This window comes from Heterodontus francisci, chromosome 10 (assembly GCF_036365525.1).
Source record: "Heterodontus francisci isolate sHetFra1 chromosome 10, sHetFra1.hap1, whole genome shotgun sequence".
Taxonomy (NCBI): domain Eukaryota; kingdom Metazoa; phylum Chordata; class Chondrichthyes; order Heterodontiformes; family Heterodontidae; genus Heterodontus; species Heterodontus francisci.
The window spans coordinates 59,540,753-59,566,245 of NC_090380.1; the positions used below are offsets into that span (position 1 = coordinate 59,540,753).

The 25,493-nt window shown below is 40.8% G+C and overlaps 1 protein-coding gene across 9 annotated transcripts in view; it reads left to right on the forward strand.

The window, feature by feature from the left end:
- zbtb20 (zinc finger and BTB domain containing 20) overlaps window positions 1–25,493 on the forward strand; it is a 355,462-nt gene that overhangs the window by 317,690 nt on the left and 12,279 nt on the right. For 7 of the 9 annotated variants that reach the window (XM_068040588.1, XM_068040587.1, XM_068040586.1 and 4 more), the window contains 3 exons: window positions 8,828–8,983; window positions 16,086–16,209; window positions 17,885–19,504. In XM_068040588.1, coding sequence (XP_067896689.1) covers window positions 16,143–16,209; window positions 17,885–19,504 — 1,687 coding nt within the window. In that variant the 5' untranslated portion in view covers window positions 8,828–8,983; window positions 16,086–16,142. Of the gene's footprint in view, window positions 1–8,827; window positions 8,984–12,373; window positions 12,508–16,085; window positions 16,210–17,884; window positions 19,505–25,493 lie in introns of all 9 variants that reach the window. The other 2 variants (XM_068040584.1, XM_068040591.1) reach the window with 2 other exon arrangements.

Genomic DNA, 25,493 nt, shown 5'->3' on the forward strand with positions numbered 1-25,493 from the left:
AAACAGAAAATGCTGGAAATGCTCAGCCAGTCTGGCAGCATCTGTGGAGAAAGAAACATAATTAACATTTCAGGTTTGACATTTCATCAGAACTGGAGGAATTCCTGAAATGTGTACAAGAGAACTTTCTTGATTTCTAGCCAGATGAGGAATGAACAATGTTGGATCTAGTTCTGGGGAATGAAATGGGGCAAGTGGAGCTTGTTTCAGTTGGAGAGCATTTGGGAAACAGTGATCATAATATCATCAGGTTAGAATAGTTACAAGAAAGGACAAGGTACTATCTAAAGTAAAGGAGGAGCGCTAACTTCAGTGAGTTTAAAAGCTATCTGGCCCAGGTGAACTGGAACTAAAGATTGGTAGACAAAACAGTAATTGGGAGGCCTTCAAAGAGGAGATGGTTTGGGTACAGAATAGGCATGTCCTTATGAGGGGAAAGGAATGACGTTCAAAACAAGAGCTCCCTGGATGACTAAAGCAATACAGGTTAAAATGAAACAGAAAATGTAGACTTACGACAATTGTAAGGTTCCTAATATAGCAGCGAGGCAAGCTGAATATAGAAAGTACAGAGATCTTTAAAAAAAAGGAATAAGGGGAGCAAGGAGAGAGTTTGAGAATAGGTTAGTTGCTCAAGTAAAAAGGAATCCAGAAGTCTCGTATAAACATATAAATAATAAAAGGGTGTTCAAAGGAAGGATGGGGCCAAAAAGGATATCATTTTGGTTTTTTTTTGTTCAAGGATGTTGCTTGCAAGGCCAGCATTTATTGCCCATCCCTTATTGCCCTCAAAAAGGTGATAAAGAGCTGCATTCTTGAACCACTGCAGTCCATGTTGTGTAGTACACCCACAGTGCTGTTTGGAAGGGAGTTCCAGGTTTTTGACCCAGCAACAGTGAAAGAATGGTGATATAATTCCAAGTCGAGATGGTGTGTGATTTGGAGGGGAACTTTCAGGTAGTGGTGTTCACAATTGTCCCCTGCCCTTGTCCTTCTAGATGGTAGAGGTCGCAGGTTTGGAAGGTGCTGTCAAAGGAGCCTTGGCAAGTTGCTGCAATGTATCTTGTAGATGCTACATACTGCTGCCACTGTGCGTCAGTGGTGGAGGGAGTGAATGTTTAAGGTGTTGCTTGGGGTACCAATCAAGCCAACTGCTTTTTCCTGGATCCAACAAGCTTGGAATGAAGCAATTTGTGTAATTGAATGGAGTAATTATAATGGAAGACATTTTAATATGATTTGGTTTATAAAGTGTTAAAAGGTAAGGTATGGAATATTTTTGTTTCATGTAGAAGTTTTCTGGTTGTGTCACTCATAAAAATAAATTAATAAGGAACGACACTGAACCAATCATATTGTGGCAAAACATTATAATTTAATTTCTAATCAGTCATTTTAACATTTATGTGACAAGCCAGTGGCTTTGCAAAAACAAAATACTGCTACTATGGCAGTTCCTCTATGTTCTATCCATTATTAAAGTTAAACAGGTTGATTATAACGTTTCATAACAGCATTTAATTCTTATTTTTAAATTAATGAGCTACACATTCAAATGAATAAATCCTATTGTTAACTTGGTCCCAAACCAAATGGTGGTAAAACAGAAGATGATGGAAACACGCAGGTCAGGCATGATCTCTGGAGAAAGGAAGATAGAGCTAACGTTTCAGTTCACTGACCTATACAGATGAATAGCTTATAAGGAGGAATGAAGCCAGGGAAAAGAGGTGGGGAGAAAAGAAATGAAGGGCTGTGATGAGGTGGAGAATGGGAGATGATTAATGACAGAAGTGATAATGGTGTGGTAAAAGTAAGCAGTAATGAGAAAAGTAAAGGATGTATCAAAGGCTCAGTAGTTGGAAATGGCAGAGGCTGGAGAGGACAAGGAGAACGTTATCATGGTTCTGCAAGGGCGGTGAAGAATGGTAGAGGAGAATCCTCAGTTGAGGAGAAAGGACATCCATTGTTAAGTCCATATCTACTGCACTCTTTTCCACCCCCCCCCCCCCCAAAAAAAACTCAATTTCAGGCCTGGCATATCACCCACTGCTGCTACCTGTCCTCTCAACTTCTAACTCTACCTGCAGCTTTCCCACTGTCTACAGCCTTCCAACTAATGGGCAATCTTTGAGTGAAAAGACAAAATTTTGTGTAATTAAGTACAACTGTGGTGAGTTTCAAGCATCCTATACATCTATATGTTAATGATTGTTGCTGCCATTGCACCACAGATTGGGTAAGAAACAAAAAGGCTTGCATTTATTTTGAGCCTCATCATGTCTCTCAAATATCTCAAAACACTTCACATACAATTAATTACTTTGAAATGCAATATTTATAATCATAGGGGGTACTTTATATTCTCCCCATGTTGGATTTGGAGGTGGGAGAGCATGTAATCGGGTGGGATGGTGGTGGTGGTGGGGAGGACCCTGCCACCTTCCTGTCTCCCTGAAATTAAGCCCGTGGTGGGAAGACCAGAGGCTTTCAAAGGGGAATTGGATAATTATCTGAAGAGGAAAAAATTGCAGGGCTATGGTGAAAAGGCGAGCGAGTGGGACTAAGTGGGTTGCTTTTGCAGAGAGCTGGGTGGGCGGTCTTCCCGCACCGCCACCAATTGAGGCCCTTAAGTAGGCAATTATTGCTCAATTAAGAGCTTTAGCGCGTCGCTGTGTCAATCAGCCCAGAAGTGGATGGGCCTTTAGCCGCACGGGGAGCATGGCAAAAAAAAGCATGGGGGTTGCTTGTCGTTTCCGGTTGGGGTGGGGGTTGGTCCCTCATTAAACGTCACAGTGCCTGAACGAGGGTCCCGACATCGGGACCCACCGAGAACCAACCCTGTGCCCTTGTTGCCGAGCCCTTCCACACCTCCCTGCCCTATGACTCCCCCCCCCACCCCACAAGACCTCTCCCACCCTGACCTACCTGTGGCTTGGGTCCAGCACTGCTCCTAGGCCTCGGGTGGGTGCTCTACTGGCAGCAGTCACCACCTCCGCAGTGGCACTGCTCAGTAAAAGAGCTGCCGGCCTCTGATTGTCCAGAAACTCTCAGAATGCAGAACTTCCATCTCCGGGTTCCTTGACCCCATGGAAGGCGCACCGCTGTCCACTTAAGTGCTTAATTGGAACTTGATTCGGCGGGCCTCCCACAGAAGGGGGCACACGGGGTTCTTGGCATCTTTTTTGCCGGAGGTCGAGAACCCCATTGCCCAGATAAAATCCTGGCCATAGAATGGTTGCAGCACAGAAGGAGAACATTCGGCACATTGTGCCCATGCCAGCTGTCTGCAAGAGCAACCCACCTAGTCCCACTTCCTCGCCTTTTTCCCATGGCCCTGCAATTTTGTCCTCTTCAGATAATTATCCAATTCCCTTTTGAAAGCCTCAGTTGAATCTGCCTCCACCACACTCAGGCAGTGAATCCAGATTCTAACCACTCGCTGCATTAAAAAAAACTTTTCCTTGTGTCTTTTGCCAATCACCTTAAATCTGTCCTCGGGTTCTGGATCCTTCCACCAATGGAACAATTTATCCCTATCTACTCTGTCCAGACCCCTCGTGATTTTGAACACCTCTATCAAATCTCCTCTTCTCCAAGCAAAACAGCCCCAGCTTCTCTCATCTATCCGCATAACTGACAGGATACTGACGGCACTGATCAAACTAATGAAGCTGCGGGCTGACAAGTCCCCAAATCTTGCTGGGCTTCATCCTAGGGTCTTAAAAGAGGTGGCTAATGAGGTAGTAGATGCGTTGGTGCTCGATTCTGGAAAGGTTCCAACAGACTGGAAAGTAGCAAATATAACCTCTCTATTCAAGAAGCGGGGGAGGCAGAAAACAGGTAACTATAGGCCAGTTAGCTTGACGTCTGTCGTGGGGAAGGTGTTAGAATCGATCATTAAGGAAGCTATAGCTGGGCACTTAGAAAAACTCAAGGTAATCGGGAATAGTCAGCATGGTTTTGTGAAAGGGAAATCATGTTTAACCAATTTATTGGAGTTCTTTGAAGGAGTAACATGCGCTGTGGATAAAGGGGAGCCCGTTGATGTACTGTAATTGTATTTCCAGAAGGCATTTAACAAGGTGCCACATCAAAGTTTATTGTGCAAAATAGGAGCTCATGGTGTAGGGGGTAACATATTAGCATGGATAGAAGATCGGCTGGCTGGCAGAAAACAGAGAGTATGCATAAATGGGTCCTTTTCTGATTGGCAGGATATGACGAGTGGAGTCCCGTAGGGGTCTTTGCTGGGGCCTCAACTTTTTACAATTTATATCAGTGACCTAGATGGCATGGTAGCTAAATTTGCAGCTGACACAAAGATAGGTAGGAAAGTATGTTATGAAGAAGACAAAAGGAAGTTGTAGACCGATATAGATAGGTTGAGTGAGTGGGCAAAAATCTGGCAGATGGAGTATAATGTGGGAAAATGTGAAGTTATTCACTTTGGCAGGAAGAATAAAAAAGCAGAGTATTACTTAAACGGGGAATGACTGCAGAATCTAGGTGTTCTAGCGCATGAGTCACAAAAGGTTAGTATGGAGGTACAGCAAGTAATAAAGAAGGCTAATGGAATGCTGTCCTTTATTACCAGAGGAATTGAAAATAAAAGTAAGGATGTTATGCTTCAGTTATACAGGGCATTGGTGAGACCACATCTCGAATACTGTGTGCAGTTTTGGTCTCCTTATTTAAAGAAGGATATGAATGCATTGGAGGAGGTTTACTAGATTGATTACTGGAATGAGCAGGTTGTCTTATGAGGAAAGGTTGAACAGACTGGGTTTATTTTCACTGGAGTTTAGAAGAGTGAGGGGAGACTTGATTGAATTATATAAGATCCTGAACGGTCTTGACATGGTGAATGTGGAGGGGATGTTTCCTCTTGTGGGTGAGTCCAGAACGAGGGAACACTGTTTGAAAATTAGGGGTTGCCCTTTTAGGACAGAGATGAGGAGAAATTTTTTCTCAGAGGGTTGTGTGACTTTGGAATTCTCTGCCTCAGAAGGTGGTGGAGGCAGGGTCATTGAATATTTTTAAGGTGGCGGTAGATAGATTCTTGTTAGGTAAGGGAATCAAAGATTATCGGGGGTAGATGGGAGTGTGGAATTCGAGACAGAAACAGATCAGCCATGATCTTATTAAATGGCAGAGTAGACTCGACGGACTCAGTGGCCTACCTCTCCTAATTCATATGGTCATATGGTAACTGAAGTTCCTAATCCCTGGAACCATTCTTCTGAATCTTTTCTGCACCCTCGCTAATGCCTTAACATCCTTCCTAAAGTGTGGTTTCCAGAACTGGTTACAATACTCCAGTTGAGGCCGAACCAATGTTCTATACAGATTTATCATAATTGCCTTGCTTTTGTACTCTATGCCTTGCTTTATAAAGCCCAGGATCTTCACTTTCTCAACCGGCTCTGCCACGTTCAGTGATTTATTTAGAGATACAGCACTGAAACAGGCCCTTCAGCCCACCGAGTCTGTGCTGACCAACAACCACCCATTTTATACTAATCCTACATTAACCCCATATTCCCTACCACATCCCCACCATTCTCCTACCTACACTAGGGGCAATTTACAATGGCCAATTTACCTATCAACCTGCAAGTCTTTGGCTGTGGGAGGAAACCGGAGCACCCGGCGAAAACCCACGCAGACACAGGAAAAACTTGCAAACTCTGCACAGGAAGTACCCAGAACTGAACCCGGGTCGCTGGAGCTGTGAAGCTGCAGTGCTAACCACTGCGCCACTGTGCCGCCCATAAATCACATAAATCCGCAGGTCCATCTGCTCCTGCACGCCCTTTAGAATTGTATCCTTTACTTTATAATGGAGGCAAATGAGAATAATGGCACAGCTACCATCTTGGATTTGAGTTGAAAGCAGCTTGACTTGAGCATGATAATTGGTACTGTATGTGTATAAAGAGGAAACTGCATTGAATGACTTGCAATGCCATCTAGTGCCTAATTAACATTAGATACAGTTTAGTACAGTGCCATCTGGTGGATCATAAAAGATATAATATTGTCAGCTATTTATTTAGCGTACGCAGACTTGATTTATAATTCCAGCCATCTTAGAGCATTGTCATCATCAGCATGCAAAATGCGGAGGCCATCAGATAGTTTAGCTAGTTAGCATAATATTTGTTATATTTGTTTGCAAGGACATTTGTCATTGTCACAAAGGCACCATGGATGGATATTTGAAGCGCAGTCTCCTTGCCTAGTTCGAAAGCGTTGAGGAGCACCCAAGTATAAATTGAATCCTGGTTGACAATCTGTATGGTGACTTACAGGACTTGTCTCCTCAAAGAATTTTGAGGTTTGTCAAGCAATAGTTTACATAGGATATAGGAATATAGGAACATAGGAGCAGGAGTAGGCCATTCAGCCCATCGAGCCTGCTCCGTCATTCAAATAGATCATGGATGATCATCTACCTCAATGCCACTTACCCGTGCTATTCCTATATCCCTTGATGTCATTAGTATCTAGATATTTATCGATTTCTGTCTTGAACATGCTCAATGATTGAGCTTCCACAGCCGTCCAGGGTATAGAATTCCAAAAATTCACCACCATCTGAGTGAAGAAATTCCTCCTCATCTTGGTCTTAAATGGCTTACCCCTTATTCTGAGACTATGCCACCTGGTTGTAGGCTCACCAGCCAGGGGAAACATCCTATCTACATCCACCCTGTCATATCCTGGAAGAATTTTGTATGTTCCAATGAGATCACCTCTCATTCTTCAAAACTCTAGAGAATACAGGCCAAGTTTCCTCAATCTCTCCGCATAAGACAATCCTGCCGTCCCAGGAATTAGTCTGGTGAACCTCCGCTGCACTCCTTCTATGGCAAGTATATCTTTCCTTAGATGAGGAGACCAAAACTATACACAATACTCCAGATACAGTCTCACCAAGGCTGTATACAATTTCAGGTAGACTTCTCTACTCCTGTACTCGAAACCCCTTGCAATGAAGGCCACAGTATCATTTGCCTTCCTAATTGCTTTCTGCACCTGCATGCTAGCTTTTAGTGCCTCATGAACAAGAACACCCAGGTCTCTTCGGACAGCAACACTTCCTAACCTCTCTCCATTTAAGAAATGCTCTTGTCTTTCTGTTTTTTCTACCGAAGTGAGGGTGTAGGTGACATTTTGATTATTAATCCTCTTGGAATTTAGCTTGCAAATAGTTAAAAAGACATATTGCAAAACGCTTTTCTATTAAGACAGTGCCCCCTTTCATATCAAGCTAATCAACTGTCAAGAATGTAATAATGCGTGAAGGCCCCTTCTTTGCGAGGATCGTATGGCAACTGGCATAGTATTCATCAAGGGGTGACTATGGGGCTTCCATTACCATTGACATTTCAGGATGAAGTATATAAAAGCATAGGAAAAGCTAATGTAGAGTTCGTCACTGTCATCCAAAGTAAGCAATTTTCATATTTCATATACTGCAGATTTCAGATCTTGGATCTACTAGTGTGGTAGTGATATAAATGCAAATCATTTTGGTATTCAATTAACTTATGTTAATAAAATGACATAAATTTCACTTGAATCCAGTTTTATAAGTGTGAACAGAGATTTGAACATACCGTAGCAAAGTTACAGATTCTATTGGGTTGGAGAGCCAGGTTAAAAAAAATGTTGGTTTAATGCCATCTTTAGTTACTGTATTGAGTTGTTCCAGACTTATTTAATAGCATAGTGAAATCCCTGTCTGTTTTTATACCCATACCTTTTTTTGTTTCAGAATAACTGAAGATGGAATCTCTGGGGCATTGCCTGGGAATCATAGTCATGTGAAGCTAAAGTCAAATAGGATGAAATTCCTTATGCTTTTTCCTGTCTGAATTTCCCCTTGGTACTATATATGGATATGGGGAAATCTAATGATCAGTAATCTGTCTTTTTTGTTCCCATCTAAGGCCGGTACTTATGCTAGGTACAGTTTTAAAGAATTCTTAAATGTGAGAGCAGTTACTGTCAAACTTAATCTATCTTCATCACTTGCTGGATAATGTTGGTACGTGAGGAAATAGACCATTCATTCCTTCTCCCTATCTCAGGGAAGTTGAAGTTAGATTGTCATGTGTCCACTGCCACTTTGGCTTAGATCAGTTCATTCAGTACAGACTCTGGATCAAAGCTTGTACATTTGTGGTACATATAACTCAATGACCCATGCATTAATTTCACCCACTGAACTATTATGAAAATTACCCAACTCTTGAAAAATTTTGCTTCAGCTTTATTTCCCTTTTCTCCTGGAGCCGTAATGCATATTGGGATAAGATTCTCTGGGTGCTAGCAGCCCTCTCGTCCCTTGCTCAAGCAGCATTCTGTGTAAGTAAGCTTTGGTACAGTATTTATGAATGGAAGTTCTGGTTTGACTTCCAGAGCCCAATCTGAAGTCTATAAGCTGTAGCCAGTGTTGATTTATAGTCTTCTACTGAATATACTAAAAAGTAGGGTGGATGATTTGAATTTTCACCCATTTTTGATATGTAGTGAGGAATATTTTAGAATCAGCTTGTTGTAGTGGGAAATGTGCTGCCTGCTGATGTCACTACAGAAAATTACAGTTAATGAAATTGGTTAGGAGGCAGTGTTGCAAACAATTCTACAAAGTGTGGTAGCAGTAATGAATAGTTTATGCACTGCAACACAGATGCACATTATTTGTTGTTCAGTTTTGTTTGCATTTGCTGAAGTTGCTGGTATTTGAGGAGATTTAATTGCTGATTCAGAGGTCTGAGATTTCTGCTTAGTTTCTATTTTTTTCTTTTTGCAATAGTAAAGATCAACTGAATAATGAAAGAATTGGAGTAACTACAATCCTTGAAGAATGAGAATCGTGCAAACAGACACTGCTCCAGGACTAGTCTTCCCTGACAGAAGCCTGTAGTCCAGTTCAGAGAGACGGCTGCTTTACCCACCTTCTCTTCTGATTGTACGTATATTCAATAATTGTATGTTTGTTATTGATTTTTTTTAAATGGATACATCTAGTTGCATTTAAGAATGGGGAGTACATCTAGTAGCCAAAAGTACAAGAAATAAATCACAAGTTACATTGAGGTTCATAAGATATCAGTCAGGCTTGCATTGATTAAGTCAAAGTCATTAACCCAATAATGATTTCAGAAATAAAAAATGATTTCAGAAGCACTTATAGTAACAAAGCATTATATAATATTTACAGCACAGAAACAGGTTATTCAGCCCAACAGGTCCATGCCAGTGTTTATGCTCCCCTAGCCTCCTCTTGCCCTTCTTCCTATATATAACCCCACCAACATATCTTCTATGTCTTGTAAAACAAATTGTAAGAGCTTTTCTAAGTGCATAATAAGGAAGAGAGTAGCTAAAGTAGACGTTGATCCCTATTGGATTTATTTATGAATATCTTGTATTTATGGCCCCTAGTTTTGTTCTCCTCCACAAGTGGAAACATCTTTATGTCTACCCCATCAAACCCTTCCATAATCTTCAAGACTTCTTTCAGGTCACCCCTCAGCTTTCTCTTTTCTAGAGAAAAGACCCCCAGCCTGTTTAACCTTTCCTGATAAGTATATCCTCTCAGTTCCTGCATCATTCTTGTAGACCATTTTTTTTGCACCTGCACCTGTGCCTTTATATCCTTTTTCTAATATGAAGAACAGTAACTCCAGGTGCAGCCTAACTAGGTTCCGTATAAGTTTAACATAACTTGTCTGCATTTCAATTCCATCTCTCTAGAAATCAAGGCCTACATATTTGTTTAAATGTATTCCAAGTGGACTCATTTAAATTAGGAACATAGTATGTTTATGATTTAAAAAAACAAAGTTTCACTTCTACCTAACAAATGTCTAGTTAGTTGCAAAGGAATGGAGACTGGTGCGGACAATTTTTTCATTATTCTTCAGGGTCACCAAACTTTGATTTCATGTTCAGGTTATGAGTGGATTTTATCTTGAACTGAACTCCACTCAACATCAACATGTATTTGTATAGCTTCTTTAACATAGTAAAATGTCCCAAGGAGCATTATCAAACAATATTTGGCACCGTGCCACTTAAGGAGACATTAGAGCAAATGACCAAAGGTTTTGTTAGACAGCTATGTTTTAAGGAGGGTCTTAGGAGGAAAGCAAGGTAGAGAGGTTTAGGGAGGCAATTTCAGAGCTTAGGACCTTGACAGCTGAAGGCATGGCCGCCAATGATAGAGCAAATAAAATCGGAGATACTCATGAGGCTAGAATTGGACAAGCATAGATACTTCGGAGTGTTGTACATTGAGGAAGTTATGGAGAAAAGGTCAAGGCCATGGATGGATTTGAAGAAAATTTTAAAATTGAGGCATTGCTTAACTGGGAGCCATTGCAGATTAGCGAGCACAGAGGTGTTGGGTCAATGGAACTTAATGCATGTTAGAACATCGGTCGCAGAGCTTTGGACGATATAAAGTTTACAGAGGGTCAAATATGGAAGGCCAGCCAGGAGTGCGTTGGAATTGTCAAATCTAGAGATAACAGATGCATGGGTGAGGGTTTCAGCAGCAACTGAGCTGAGGCAGTGTTGAACTGCTGCAGTTTATGTGATAAAGGTACTCCCCTGTTGCTGCTTAGGTAGGGAGTTTCAGGATTTTGACCCAGTGATGATGAAGGAACGGCGATATATTTCCAAGTCAGGATGGTGTAACTGGGAGGGGAACTTGAAGGGTGGTATTCCCATGTGTCTGCTGCCCTTGTCCTTCTAGGTGGTCAATGTGGCAGGTTTGGGAGGTGCTGTTGAAGAATCTTTGGCGAGTTGCTGCAATGCAGCTTGTAAGTGGTACACACTGCAGCCAAGGAGCGCTGCTATGGAGAGAATGAATGTTTAAGTTAGCGGATGAGGTGCTGATCAAGCGGGCTGCCTTGGCCTGGATGGTTTCGAGCTTCTTGAGTGTTTGAGTTGCACTCATCCAGGCAAGCAGAGAGTACTCCATCATACTTCTGACTTGTCTTTTGTAGATGGTGGACAGGGTTGAGGGAGTCAGGAGATTAATTACTCGCTACAGAAATCCCAGCCTAGGGCTGCTCATGTAGGCATAGAATTTATGTGGCTGTCCAGTTCAGTTTCTGGTTAATGGTAACCCCCAGAATCTTGATGATGGACGATTTGGCGATGGTAAAGCTGTCAAATGTCAAGGAAGATGGTTAGATTCTCTCTTGGACATTGTCCAAGTCTTGCTGCATGCAATCATGGACTGCTTTATTATCTGAGGAATTGCAAATGGAATTGAACACTCTGCAATCATCAACAAACATCCCTATTTCTGACCTTATGGTGTAAGGAAGGTCATTTATGAAACAGCTGAGATGATTGGCCTGCAACAACCACAACCTGCAACAACCTTTGTGTGTGTGACTCCATCCAGTGGAGAGTTTTTTTTCCGATTCCCATTTGCTTCAATTTTACTCGGGCCCCTTGATGCCACACTCGGTTATAAGAATCGGAGGAGGCCCTTTAACCCCTTGAGTCTCTTCTGCCATTCACTGAAATCATGACGGATCTGCAATCTTAACTTCATATATCTCCCTTTGCCCCATATCCCTTAATGCCATTGGTTAACAATGATCTATCAATCTCAGATTTAAAACTAACAGTTTATCTAATATCAATTACCATTTGTAGAAGAGGGTTCTAAACTTCTACCAATCTTTGTGTGTAGTAATGTTTCCTAATTTCACTCCTGAAAGATCTGGCTTTAATTTTTTAGACTATGCCCCCTAGTACTAGACACCCCAACCAGAAGAAATAGTTTCTCTTTCTCCAGATTATCTGTTCCTCTTAATGTCTTGAAAACTCTGATAAATCACCCCTTAACCTTCTAAATTCCAGGCAACATCCCAAGTTTGTGTAATTTCTCCTCGTAATTTAACCCTTGGAGTCCAGGAATCATTCTGGTAAATGTGCACTCCAAGGCCAATATATCCTTCCTAAGTTGTTGTACCCAGAACTGCTCACAGTACTCCAGGTGCGGTGTAACTATAGCTATAGCATGACTTCTTTTCCCTTGTAATCTAGTCCTCTAGACATAAAGGAAAAGCATTCCATTAGCCTTTTTGATTATTTTCTCTACCTGTTCATGACATTTTAATGATCTATGATCCTGGGCCCCACTGTTTCTAGCTTTTCACCATTTAGAAAGTACTCTGTTCTATCCTTTTTAGATTCAAAATGGATGATCTCCGATTTGCCTACATTGAAATCCATTTGCTACAGTTTTGTCCATTCACTTAATCTAACACTGTCTCTTTGTAATTTTGTGTTCCATCTGCACTGCTTACAATGTTACCTATCTTTGTATCATCAGCAAACTTGGATATGTGGCTTTCAATCCCATCGTCTAAGTTGTTAATAAATATGCCAAATAGTTGAGGTGCCAGCACAGACCATTGAGGGACACCACTCGTCGCATCCTGCCAATTGATTGAGCCTTCTGATGAGGTAACAAAGAGGCTTGATGAGGGCAGTGCAGTTGATGTGATATATATGGACTTCAAAAAGGCATTTGATAAAATGCCACATGATAGGCTTGTTAGCAAGGTTGAAACCCCTGGAATAAAAGGGCAGTGGCAGCAGGGATAAAAAAAACTGACTAAAGAACAGGAAACGGAGATTAGTGGTGCTTGGAGGTGCAATGAACAGTGAGGAGGATGGTAATAGACATCGAGAGGACATAGCCAAGCTGGTGGAATGGGCGGACACGTAGCAGGTGAAATTTAATGCAGAGAAGTTTGAAGTGATACATTTTGGTAGGAAAAAAGAAGAGACAAAATAAATTAAAGGGTACAATTCTAAGGGTACAACCTATCAAAGGTTGATAGGTTAATTGGCCATTATAAATTGCCCCTAGTATAGGTAGGTGGTAGGGAAATATAGGGACAGGTGGGGATGTGGTAGGAATGTGGGATTAGTGTAGGATTAGTATAAATGGGTGGTTGATGGTCGGCACAGACTCGGTGGGCCGAAGGGCCTGTTTCAGTGCTGTATCTCTAAACTAAACTAAACTAAACTAAAGAGGATGCAGAAACAGAAAGAACCAGTTTGGTGGGGGTGGGTTGGGGATGGTATGCGCACAAATCATTGAAGGTAGCAGGACAAGTTTAGAAAGCGGTTAAAACGCATACTGGATCCTCGGCTTCAAAAGTAGAAGCATAGAGTACAAAGGAAGGAAATTGTGATGAACCTTTTATTAAAAAAAAGGTTTGGTTACATCTGGAATATTGTGTCCCATTCTAGGCATCGCACTTACATAAGAACATATGAATTATGAGCAGGAGTAGGCCACTTGGCCCTTCAAGCCTGCTCCACCATTCAACAAAATCATGGCTGATCTGATTGTAACCTCAACTCCACATTCCCTGATAGAGAAGTGCTCCTTTGAGCTGGAAGGATGTGAAGGCCTTCGAGAGGGTGCAAAAAAGATTTACTAGAATTGTTCCAGGGATAAGGGATTTCAGTTACATGGATAGATTGGTGAAGCTGGGGTTGTTCTCCTTCAACCAGAGTAGGTTAAGAGGAGATTTTTCAGAGAGATGTTCAAAATCATGAGGTGTCTAGACAGAGTAGATCGAGAGAAACAGTTCCCATTGCGGAAGGATCAAGAGCTAGAGGACACAGATTTAAGGTGATTGGCAAAAGAGCCAAAGATGAAATGAGGAAGGACTTTTTACGTGGTGCGTGGTTATGATCTGGAATGCACTGCCTGAAAGGATGTTGGAGGCAGATTCAATTGTGGCTTTCAAAAGGGAGTTAGATAAGTACTTGAAGGGAAAGAAATTGCAGGGCTACGAGGAAAGCGGGAGTAGGACTAACTGGATTACTCTTGCAGAGAGCCAGCAAGGACTTGATGGGTTGAAGAGCCTCCTCTGCTGCAACCATTCTATGATTCTATAATTAGAGTCTTGTCCAGAATCCTTACTCTCTGTCCCCTGCCGTTCAACCAATTCCCTAATCAGGTCAATAACTTGCCTTCAATTCCATGAGTTTCAACTTTAGCTAACAGTCTCTTAGGAGGGACTTTATCAAATACCATTTTGAAAGGCCATATAAATACCATCCATAGACATTCTCTCTGTTCACTACTTTAGTCACCTCTTCAAAATAATTAATCAGGTTCGCCCTTTACAAATGCATGCTGGCTCCTTCTGATCAGCTGAAAATGTTCAAGGTGTTCAGTAACCCTAACTTTAATTATTATCTCCAGGAATTTCCTGACATTAGATATTAAACTAAATGGTCTATAATTCCCTGGTTTCCCCCTCTCACCTTTGCAGATTAGCATGCAGAATTTTCCAATCTAAAGCAAAGGTTCCTGAATCAAGCAAACTTTTTGAAGATGATAGTTAGGGCATCTGCAATGTTCTCACCTACAACCTGCTTCCTTTAAAACCCTAGGATGGAAACCATCTAATCCTGGGCAGTATTCACTTTTTAGTACCTTTATTTTCTTCATAAATGTGATTTTGCATATGTTAATTTTAGTCAGTCCCTGTCCCTGAGTCAATATTAGTTTCATTGGGATGTCTGACATGTGGATCAATAGTAAATACTAATACAAATTATTCAGTTAAGTCTACCATTTCTTTATTTTCATTGGCAATATCAATGTTATTAGTTTTCAAGGGGTCTACATTGCTCCTGACCATCCTTTTTCCCCAATATAATTGTTTAAAAAAAGGCTGTGTTTGTTTTGACATCCCTTGCCAGTTTCTTTCCATACTTCCTTTTTATAGCTGTTACTATTGTTTTGCCCACCCTTTGCTGTTCTTTATATCTTTCCCATTTGCCAGAATCTATGCTTTTTTTGCATTTTTATATGCTTTTAGTTTTTTTGTTGTCCCTTACCTGTTTAGTTACCCATGGCTGTATTTTTTGACAAGTAGAACTCTTGGCATTTAGGGGTATAAACTGGTTCTGTATCACATTCTTTTTTGAAAACCTCCCTCTGATCTTCTGTTGTTTTTCCCATTAACACATTTGCACAGTTTACTGTGGACAATATCTTGTCTCATCGCACTGAAGTCAGTTAGTAGCTGTTTTGCGTTTCCCCCTTTCACGCACTACGTGAACTCAGTCATATTATGATTGCTACTAGATAAATATTCACACTGTTAGGCTGTTAACTAAATCTGCCTCATTATTAAATCTAAATTGGCATGCCTCTGGGATATATTTTTGCAGAAAACTATCCTGGACACACTCAAGAAATTCACGATGTTTCTGACATGTACTAATATGTTTATTCCAATCCATATGGAAATTAAAGTTACACCATTAAAACCATTCGGCCTTTGCTACATGCTTGTCCAGTGTCTGTATTTGTGCAATTTGCCACTTCACAGCTGCTACCAGGGGCCCTATACACAACTACCTCTGCAGTCTTAAATCCTTTTCTATTTCTTAATTCTACCTATAAAGCCTCCACTGCCTGCTTACTTCCCATGATATGCTTTCTTATCCTATGTCATCCTTAATCACTAAGGCTAATTTGTGCTGCAGTGTTTATTGTTGTCTTGAAAGAATGGCCCAGTAGATTTTGATTGTTTTTATTGGTCAACATTATTTAATCAGAACATATTAACTGAAAGTATTTTGTCAGTTTAATTGAACTTCATATCCCCAATTCAATAACTATGATTTGTTGTGTATTATGTTATACCAGCAGTATCTATATAAGAACTGACATTCATTTTTGCTCAGTCAACTTTTAATAAAAATATAAATAATAAAAATATATTCCCGGTTTTACATGGTATTAAGCCTTCCTGATGCTCAGTTTTTGACCACCATTTTGAGAATCTCCATAGTGGCAGTGAGAATTAAAATTCCTGGCCTTCTCAGCCTAACACAGAATGTGTTCAGTTATTGAGCTAAGAATTTTAGCTAGGTTTTAGCTCTGTGCTTTGTATAATATAATATATTAATTGTATATATATTAAATTGTACTGTGCAATATAAAATTGTACCGTGCAAAGTAGATCTATAGAATTTTTGAACTACTTTTTTGTCTTTATATACAGTCAAACATCTTAGCTCCATGAATCATTCCAGTAATATGTTCAATTGCATGAGAAGAGATGGCCCATGAATTTCTTTCTTCACACAAGGAGATTTTCAAGATGGTGGCCACTTACATCTGCAGTGGTGAGAGACTTCTGCCCTTGTAATATTTTTAGTTATGGAAAGATTTTTTTAAATCTCATTCAATATGTACGAGAATGTTATTTTCCAGGAATCAGCTGTAGATTAAATTTCAGTAATCTTACAATGATTGTATAATGTGTTGACTTAATGGAGCATCATGGCTATTGACACCTGCCTTGATGTTCCTCTCCCAGGCAAGAGGGAAGGGAATGAAAGAGAAGACAGATTGATAAACACTCTCCCACAAATTTTAGTATATATATTTTACAGTGTAATGGACAGGAAGGAATGATTGCAAATGATATAATTTAATCCATAGGTTTGGATGTCATAAATCACTTCAGCTTTGCTGTCTCATTTTGTCTTCTGGATTATTTGATTAGGCTGTAATCATTCCCACTTGCCCATCATCTTCATTTTTTCTCTCCTTCTCCCTCTCTCATATATATTGATAGTTCTTCATTGAGTCTTCAGCTTGATCACAACCATGAGCATACATTTAATCTGCAACATCTTGATATTTAATAAAATACTGGAAATGTAACTGATAAGCTCTTTTTACAAATGCTTAAATAAAATCAAAATGTGAATTATTTTATGCATTATACATGTACAATTGTACAGGAGATTAGGTAGAAAGAATAATTTTAGATTTTTTTTTAGATTTAGAGATACAGCACTGAAACAGGCCCTTCGGCCCACCGAGTCTGTGCCGACCATTAACCACCCATTTATACAAATCCTACACTAATCCCATATTCCTACCACATCCTCACCTATCTCTATATTCCCCTACCACCTACCTATACTAGGGGCAATTTATAATGGCCAATTTACCTATCAACCTGCAAGTCTTTTGTCTGTGGGAGGAAACCGGAGCACCCGGAGGAAACCCACGCAGACACAGGGAGAATGCCAGCTCATTTAAAAAAAAAATGGATTTAAAGATTTTTTTTTTAATTGTTGAAATCAATGCCAATGATATTGTCTCATGGGGATTACATGAAATTAATCTTATCATTACTATAAACAGTATCTTTATAGGTATAGAATAAATGCCAAATATAGAATATCTGGTGATCACCTGCAAGTTTTGTTATTGGAGAGCCTTTAATGGTATCACAATTAATTATCCCCTGTAATGTGCACCATTATTCGAGAGCACATGGCGAATCAGCATTAGTGCTGGCACATAAGCTGCCCAAAACAGACTAAAACTGAAACTGTATCTATAATCATAAGATTAACTAAGGATCGTTAATCAGTACTGAAAAAAATCATCTGATCTTTGCTTTCAGATGATTAATAATCTAGGCCTTGGCTCCTGCAATTTGATATCTGACCCCCTCAATTTGTACTGCTGTTTTTTTATTCACTCTCAAGTGCATATTTTCCATACAGTTTTAGTTTAAAAGATTTATTTTATATTTTTCTTACTATCAGGTAACAATAGACCAACAATATTCTGCATTAATTTCAGAACTTGAATAACTTTAATTGCATGAAAATATCATCAATGTGTTTTCAATGTTTGTGTTTTGATGCAGTAGTGTCATTTTCTTTTTCACTGTTTGTATTTATGATATTTGGATTTTAATACAAAGTAGCATGCTATCTCTCTCATTAGCTAACTTTCCTGAAACTGTAAAAACAAGTATTTTCTGTTCAAAACTAGGTAACATCAATGGGAAGGGAATGACAGAGCGCATTCACAGTATCAACCTTCACAACTTCAGCAACTCTGTGCTCGAGACACTAAATGAGCAGCGAAACCGAGGGCATTTCTGTGATGTGACCGTCAGAATCCATGGGAGCATGCTCAGAGCTCATCGTTGTGTGCTGGCCGCTGGAAGCCCCTTCTTCCAAGACAAACTGCTTTTGGGCTATAGTGACATTGAGATTCCATCTGTAGTCTCAGTGCAGTCTGTTCAGAAGTTGATTGATTTCATGTACAGTGGGGTGCTCCGGGTGTCTCAGAGTGAAGCCTTACAAATCCTCACAGCAGCCAGCATACTGCAGATCAAAACGGTTATCGATGAATGCACCCGTATTGTCTCACAAACAGTGGTGAGCACCGGTTACCCTACAACAAGGGACTCGAACCAAGTAACACCACGAGGAACACCAGAATCTGGATCATCGGGGCAGAGTAGTGATACTGAATCTGGCTATGTACAAGCCCACTCCCAGCGTAATGTTGAAAGAATTTATTCCTCCCTTTATGCTTGTTCTGGAATGCCAGTACAAAATGGCACAGGAGAGAGATCCCTCTACAGTGCACCCGTGGTCAGCCATCACAGCACGCAACTAGTTATGCAGAGAGAAGAGAATGTAAATGATCCAGCATGGATAACCAGAATCCAAGAACAAACACAGCAGATGGAGAGGTATCTTTCCACCCCAGAAACCACGCACTGCCGCAAGCAACCACGGCCAGTTCGCATCCAGACCATAGCGGGCAATATTCACATCAAACAGGAGGCTGAAGATGAATATGATTACGATTACTATGGGCAGCAGAAAAGAAACACGTCAGAGCAAAATGAGTCTGAAGAGTGCAATGAAGATACTGACCAAGCTGAAGGTACTGAGAGTGAGCCAAAAGGAGAAAGCTTTGACTCTGGTGTTAGCTCTTCCAATGGGACTGAAACTGATCCAATAGACCAACAGTTCATTGCTGGCATGAGCAGAGGGGGACAATCAGATGTCAGACCAATTGAGCAGAATGAGCTTCCTGCTGAAGACAGCCAGCAGCTCAACAGCATGAATCCTTCTTCCCCAGAAAGGGCTTATGAAACTGAAATGGACACCACAGGGCCTCAAAGCAGTAATGGAAATATTGCAAGTGAAAAAGATGTGCAGCAAGCTGCAATGAACTCTGTAATTTCAGTGACACAAAACACTCAGCCACTGGCAACTACCCAGCTTTACCTGAGGCAGTCAGACACCCTTGCCACCAACTTAAGAATGCCACTGACCTTAACCAGCACTACTCCAGTCATTGGCACTGCTGGAAGTACGTACATACCAACACTTTTCACCACTCAGAGCACTACCAGTGGCAAACTGTTTCAATTCACCTTGCCGCAACCACTGACAAGCCAACAGACACAATTTATAACAGTTCCTCAACCCAATCTTACAAATTTTACTACACAGTTGCACCCCCAACAATCTCAGTCAACAATGCAGAGTACAAGTGGACAGACTGAAAAGAAACCCTATGAATGCACTCTTTGTAATAAAACCTTCACTGCAAAACAAAACTATGTGAAACACATGTTTGTCCATACAGGTAAGTGAGTAAATATTGTACCAATAGCTCATCATGTAGTTATATCTAAATATGTTTCTTAAGTTGTAGGTTATAAAACTAAAGAGACATAATAATGTTAGAGTATCTTCATTCATAGTTTTTAGTTTTTACAATATGATTTATCATTTTTGCTTTATAATACAACAATTTTAGTCATTTTCTAATATAGCAATTTTAGACATTGTAGTAGTGTACAAATCCAGAGATCTAAAGGATTGTACTGTTATAATATTTGGCCTTAATAAGCATTAAATTGTCTACCTGAAAACTCTTTAAATTCTTCATTCATCCTATGCATATATTAGAAAAGGACCATGGCCCATTGGAGAAGAATTACTAGGGTGATACTCAAGTTTTGGACTTCTGAAAGTCCTGTAAGAATGACTGTTGCCTCCCTCTCTGCTTAGCTATCCATAGACTAGTATGGAATTATCTTTCCTTTCCTCTCAGCACTGGGAAACATTCTCTGAGACACTTTTGCTTTCTGTTTTGGAAGCAGCCAATTCCACCCTGTGAAGTTTCAGTATTATCTCCACTTTTACCTCAATCAAGGGCATCTGCTAGCTCATAGCTCCTTGCTCAAAATGTTTCACTTCTGTTGAAATTGTTTTTAAAATGCACTACTAAATTCTGCAACCTGTTCCAAGATGTATTTCTCAGGAGTGAATGTGAGTTGTGTATTTATCAGCTTCCACTGAAATACTTCACTGAAAAATTTCAAAAAGTTTGAATTTGCTTCCTTTTCTTCATATAGTCATTTGCAAAGTACTAAAGAGTGTGCAAACAAGGCGCTTTATTTTGCTGTATCTCCATTCAGTCGGAATAGTGAGCTGGTTCTGCAATGCAAGTCAAAAGGAAGCACACGAATCACAGATTATGGAGAGATTTGAACAGTAAAGGATAAAGTAATAGAAACATAATGAGCATCTATTTAAAGAGCATTAGCTAAGTAATGTTCCATTTTGCCTCAAATGACCAAAGTGGAAGCATCAGTTTGTTCTGATAGCGTCATAAAGTAAAAAAAAGAAAGTTATACTACATCTGTATGAAACACTAGTTTGACCCCAGCTGGAAAATCGTGTCCAATTCTGGGCACCACACATTAGGAAGGACATGAAGGCTTTAAAGAGGGTACAGAAGAAATTTACTAGAATAGTTCCAGGGATAAGGGATTACAGTTATGTGGATAGACTGGAGAAGCCAGGGTTATTCTCCTTACAGCAGAAAAGGCCAAGAGGAGATTTGATAGAGATGTTTAAAATCACGTAAGATTTCGATAAAGTGAAACTATTTTCAATGGCTGAAGGGTCCATAACCAGAGGACACAGATTTAAGGTGATTAGCATAAGATCCAGGGTGACCTGAGGAAAAACTTTTTTACACAATGACTGGTTAAGATTTAGAATGCACTACCTGATAGACTGGTGCATACAATTTCAGGAGGCGCCATCAAAAGGGAATTGGATGAACACTTGAAAAAGACAAGAAACTTGCAGGGATAGGGGGAAAGAGCAGGGGAGTGGGACTAACTGGATTGCTTTTTGAAAGGGCTGCTTATGATTCCATAAAGATCTTTAGATTGAAGGTTGATTAGATAGTTTTGGCTCACTTTAAGGCAAGAAGTACTTTTAGAAATTGTTCAAATTGCCTGGGGGAGGGATCACAGTCAAAATACCAGTCAAAGCATAAGATTATCTCAATTTTGAGTGAATTCTGAGTATATTTCATTTACTCATGAAGTACCTTAGAATAAGTCCATTGGAAGAAACTTACTGTGCAATGCTCCTTTTAGGAGTTTTGGACTCTGAGATCAAATTTGAGATCAAATTAAAGCATTCATTCCCTAATACAACCAGGCAGCTAACAAGGGGAGGAAGCATCTCCATCTGTAGTTGAGCCCAGTATATGAGTGCAAGAGTGCAATGAGGGTAAAGGATATGTAAGTATCTTCAGCAAAAAGTGCTGAATAGATGATGCTGCTTGGCCTCTTCCTGAGGTCTCCACCATTATAGATGCCAGTATGTAGCCAATTTGGTTTACTCCACATGAGAATCAGCTGAGTGAGCACATTAGACACAGCAAAGGCCATGGACCCTGATAATATCTTGGCTACAGTGAAGAAGATCTTTGCACAAGAGCAGCTGCTTCCCAACCCAAACTGCTACAGTACAGCTCTTACACTGGCATTTAGCTGATTTGCTCCTGCAGAGAACTGGTATGGACATGATGGGCCAAATAGCCGCCTTCTCTGGAGTAACCATTCTATGATTCTATCCCTTTGACAATGTGGAAGGTTTCCCAAGTATGTTCGAGACACCAAAAGGATACATCTAACCCAGGTAATTGCCACCTTATTGGCCTTCTTCCAAGTGAAAAATGGAATAATTCGTAGTGCTCCCGTATGACAGCTGCTCACAAATAACAATTCTGCTTCCAGCAGAATCCCTCGGCTCCAGACCTCATCACACCCTTTATCCAGACATGGCACAAGCGCTGAATGCCAGAGAAGAAGTAAGAGTAGTTGCCCTCGACATTGAGGCAACAATCAACCAAGTGTGGCAACAAGGCACGTGAGCAAAACTGTGGTCAGTGGGTGGGTTAAAAGGAAGATCCGCTAATGGTTAGAGTTATAGCTGGTACAAAGAAAGCTGGTTGTGGTTGTCAGAGGTCAGTTATCACAGCCCTAGAGCATCACTGCAGGAGTTACTTCGGGAAGCATTCTTGTCTCAATCACCTTCAGTTGTTACATCTTTTCTTTCCCTCTGGTTAGTTGTCAGGCTTTTAACTGACAACGCAACAGTGTTCAGTTCCATTCATAACTCCTCCAATAATGAAACAGCCCACACCAGCCTGCAGCAGGAACGGGTGAATGTTCAAATGAACATTCAGGTCAAGGCAGGAAACGTGCAGTCCAGACTCCGCACTCTGCAGTGAGCGTCTCTATGACGTCATCGCGCTCATGCTGTAGCTTCCATGCATCCAAAAGGGCTTCTACACTACGGTGCACTCTGGATGCTCGGGTGTGAAAGTTGCCGGGGTGGGGGGCGGGGTGGAGGAGCTCAGATTCCCAACTCCATCTGCGCGACTCTGCAGGAATAGCCTGCTGTCGGAACGGATGAACAGGATCACAACATTTGGACAAGGTAGAGCATGATAACCAGTTTGATATCATTAACTTTATTATGGTAGTCGGGTTGGGCGTGGAAATAAATTGAAGGATTCGGACCCTGGTCAGGTCAGGCCCGGGTTGGGTTTCAATTTTATACCCAAGCAGGCCTTTACTCTGTGATAAATAGCTCCTAATCCATCAAAGCCCATCCACGATCTAAAAAGGCTTAAGTTAGAAGTTTGATGGGATACTCGCCGATCGCCTGGTTGAGTGCAACAGGAAGAACTGCAAGAAGTTCGAGACCATTCAGGAGAGAGAAGCTCACTTGATCGGTGATCCTACTACCACTGGAGTCAATAACCACAACCAAAAGCAAACTGCATAGAAGACAGGATGCATTGCAGCAACTCACCAAGGTTACTTTGATTGTGATTCCTGTAGTTTCAAAGGAAATTGTTTTTGACAACTAAATAATTCATCAACTTACTGCTAGCCACAAGAGTCACAGAAAAATCGTGAGAGGAGTAGGCTCAAGATCTGTCTCACTCATGAGGTGACCAATTTGTATAAGGTCCCCTTCACTAGGTATTAGTCCCCTAATCTGGATATTCAAGGTTAATTAGTTAATCAAGCATTTTGGCTCTGGTGGTTCTTCCCACAAGCTACAGAAAAATACAGCCTGGGATGTAAAAAGGTTCACCTCCAATGCAGTGACCTAAAAATTCACCATTCAGAGTGTACTCATTACACGCTGCAAGTGTGCCGCCCACCATACAAGTGTTGACAAAAGAAATAGGTGTCCAGGGCTAATGCCTGAAACAGGTTTTATGTCTTTTACATATTCAAATAAGGCCCTTAATGCAGACAACAACCAACGAGGTGTTTAAAATATACCTACCTGAATGTGGAGCCGGGAGGATGAGTGCTGCCGCCAACCGTGCATTAAATCACAAGGGCTCCTGCCAGTCACATATCCCCCTCCCCTGATCATGACCTCGACTCCCCCCACTTCAGCTCTCTGTACTGTACAAGTACACTTCCCTTTGTTGTTTGTTAAATATATTTTTCTGTTCATTTATATCCTCAGCCGATGTCTGATGGAACATATCTGTCTACCAAAGAGGAAATTATGTGACGGCATGATCTATTTCAGTAAGCCGGAATACTGAGGCTGGGGTTTCTTATCCTGTCCTGGAATCTCACTATATTTCCCTAGATATTGGGCAGATAATGACATTTTCTGGTTTGCAGTAGATGTAAAATCTCTGTATAGGAGTCAATTATTGACACTGAATCAAAATAGTATATCTAATATTTCAAACCAAAAGCATGAGATGCTGCTGGCTTTGCAGAAGCACAAAGTTCACCAGGCATGTTAATCAGTAGTTCAGTTGGTAAATTCTGTGTCCAGAATCCCCAGGACAGGGAAGGATGTAAGGAAGAAAAACAAATGATTGAAGAAGACAGCCAAGTTTAGTGCTATGTGCTGTGTCCTCCAGGAGTTACATACCAGTATGCAGAGTAACATTTTGACATTAACCATTGCACTGCTAGCAAAAACACAATGGAATACTGAAACATATCCTTAAACGACAAGAATAAAATTGGTGAAAGATCAGCTATCAACTACATTTGCTTGAGCCATATGCATGGGGCTTTGTCCCCAGCCGAGTTTGTTCCTGGCCAAGTGCTTTGAAGAAGCTCTTTATGTTACAGCAGCCTGTTCAAATTAGAGGACTCCAGTCACAAAATCCAGTGAAGCCCATCCTATGTACCACTGATGCAGACAAGCCTGTATGGACCCAATGGCAAGAGTAAAGTTTGTGGAAGAACCTAATCACAATTGCATTTGCTTAAGCTATGTGTTCAGCCTCCCAAATGAATACTTTATCCACCATAGTCCTGGCCATGCACACAATATTTAGAATATTGTGCAGCTTCCTGAAATTGTTCTGCTTTCTCTTTTTTTCCCCCTTTCTCGTGTCCCCTCGTCTATTTGCAGACAAGATGGCATTCAGTAAGAGGAAACAGATATACAGTGGGGGAAGATTATAGGAACGTCAAGAGTGTTGACTGCTGAATATGATTACAGTGGCCACCCTGTTTATCATTGGAAGGGAATTCAAAGAGCACATGCAGGATGCTGATGTTTGAGGCCATTACTTGGCGGATGCTCTCATGCATTGTTCCCACATCATGTAAAATAGCACGGTCATACTGACCTTACCCACCCCAATATAAATACTCTCCAATGTAACTTCATATGTGGTGCGCTTCCATATTCTAAATTTTGGAACTTTGCCCTCTTTTACCAAAATGGAGTAAGTGGTGGTGTTTGCCTCAGACCAGCTACCTGTTAGGTGGTGATTCAGCATGAAACATGAGCATACTGCACAACCTGGTGTTCAGACCTCATAAATTCTGCTTATAAATGGAGAATCCTGTCTTAGAATAGATTGATTGCATCCTATATCTCTGTGAAAAATACATTGCAAAGAGCAGTGTGGAGGAATTCATTATCATAAACTGTTCAATTGTGGAGGAGAGATTGTCTTCATTGCCTTTATTGCAGAAGTCTATGAAGTTTGTGACAGCACCTTTGGCATCTACTGTGTAGAGCTTTGGCATTATGGGAGCATCTTAAGCTACTGCTGTGGTGGCCTTGGAGGACATCCTGCATAATGTTCTTAGGTAGTCTCAGCCTGTTTTGAGAATGGCTTCAGCCTACTTTAAAGCAAGAATTTTCCAATTTCATATATCCACTGTTCTACCCTGAAGACAGATCAGTGTGCACTAAGAGTTTTCCTCCTGTGTTTCATTGTCGAGGATCAGACGGTTGGATTTCCCATCGACACCAAT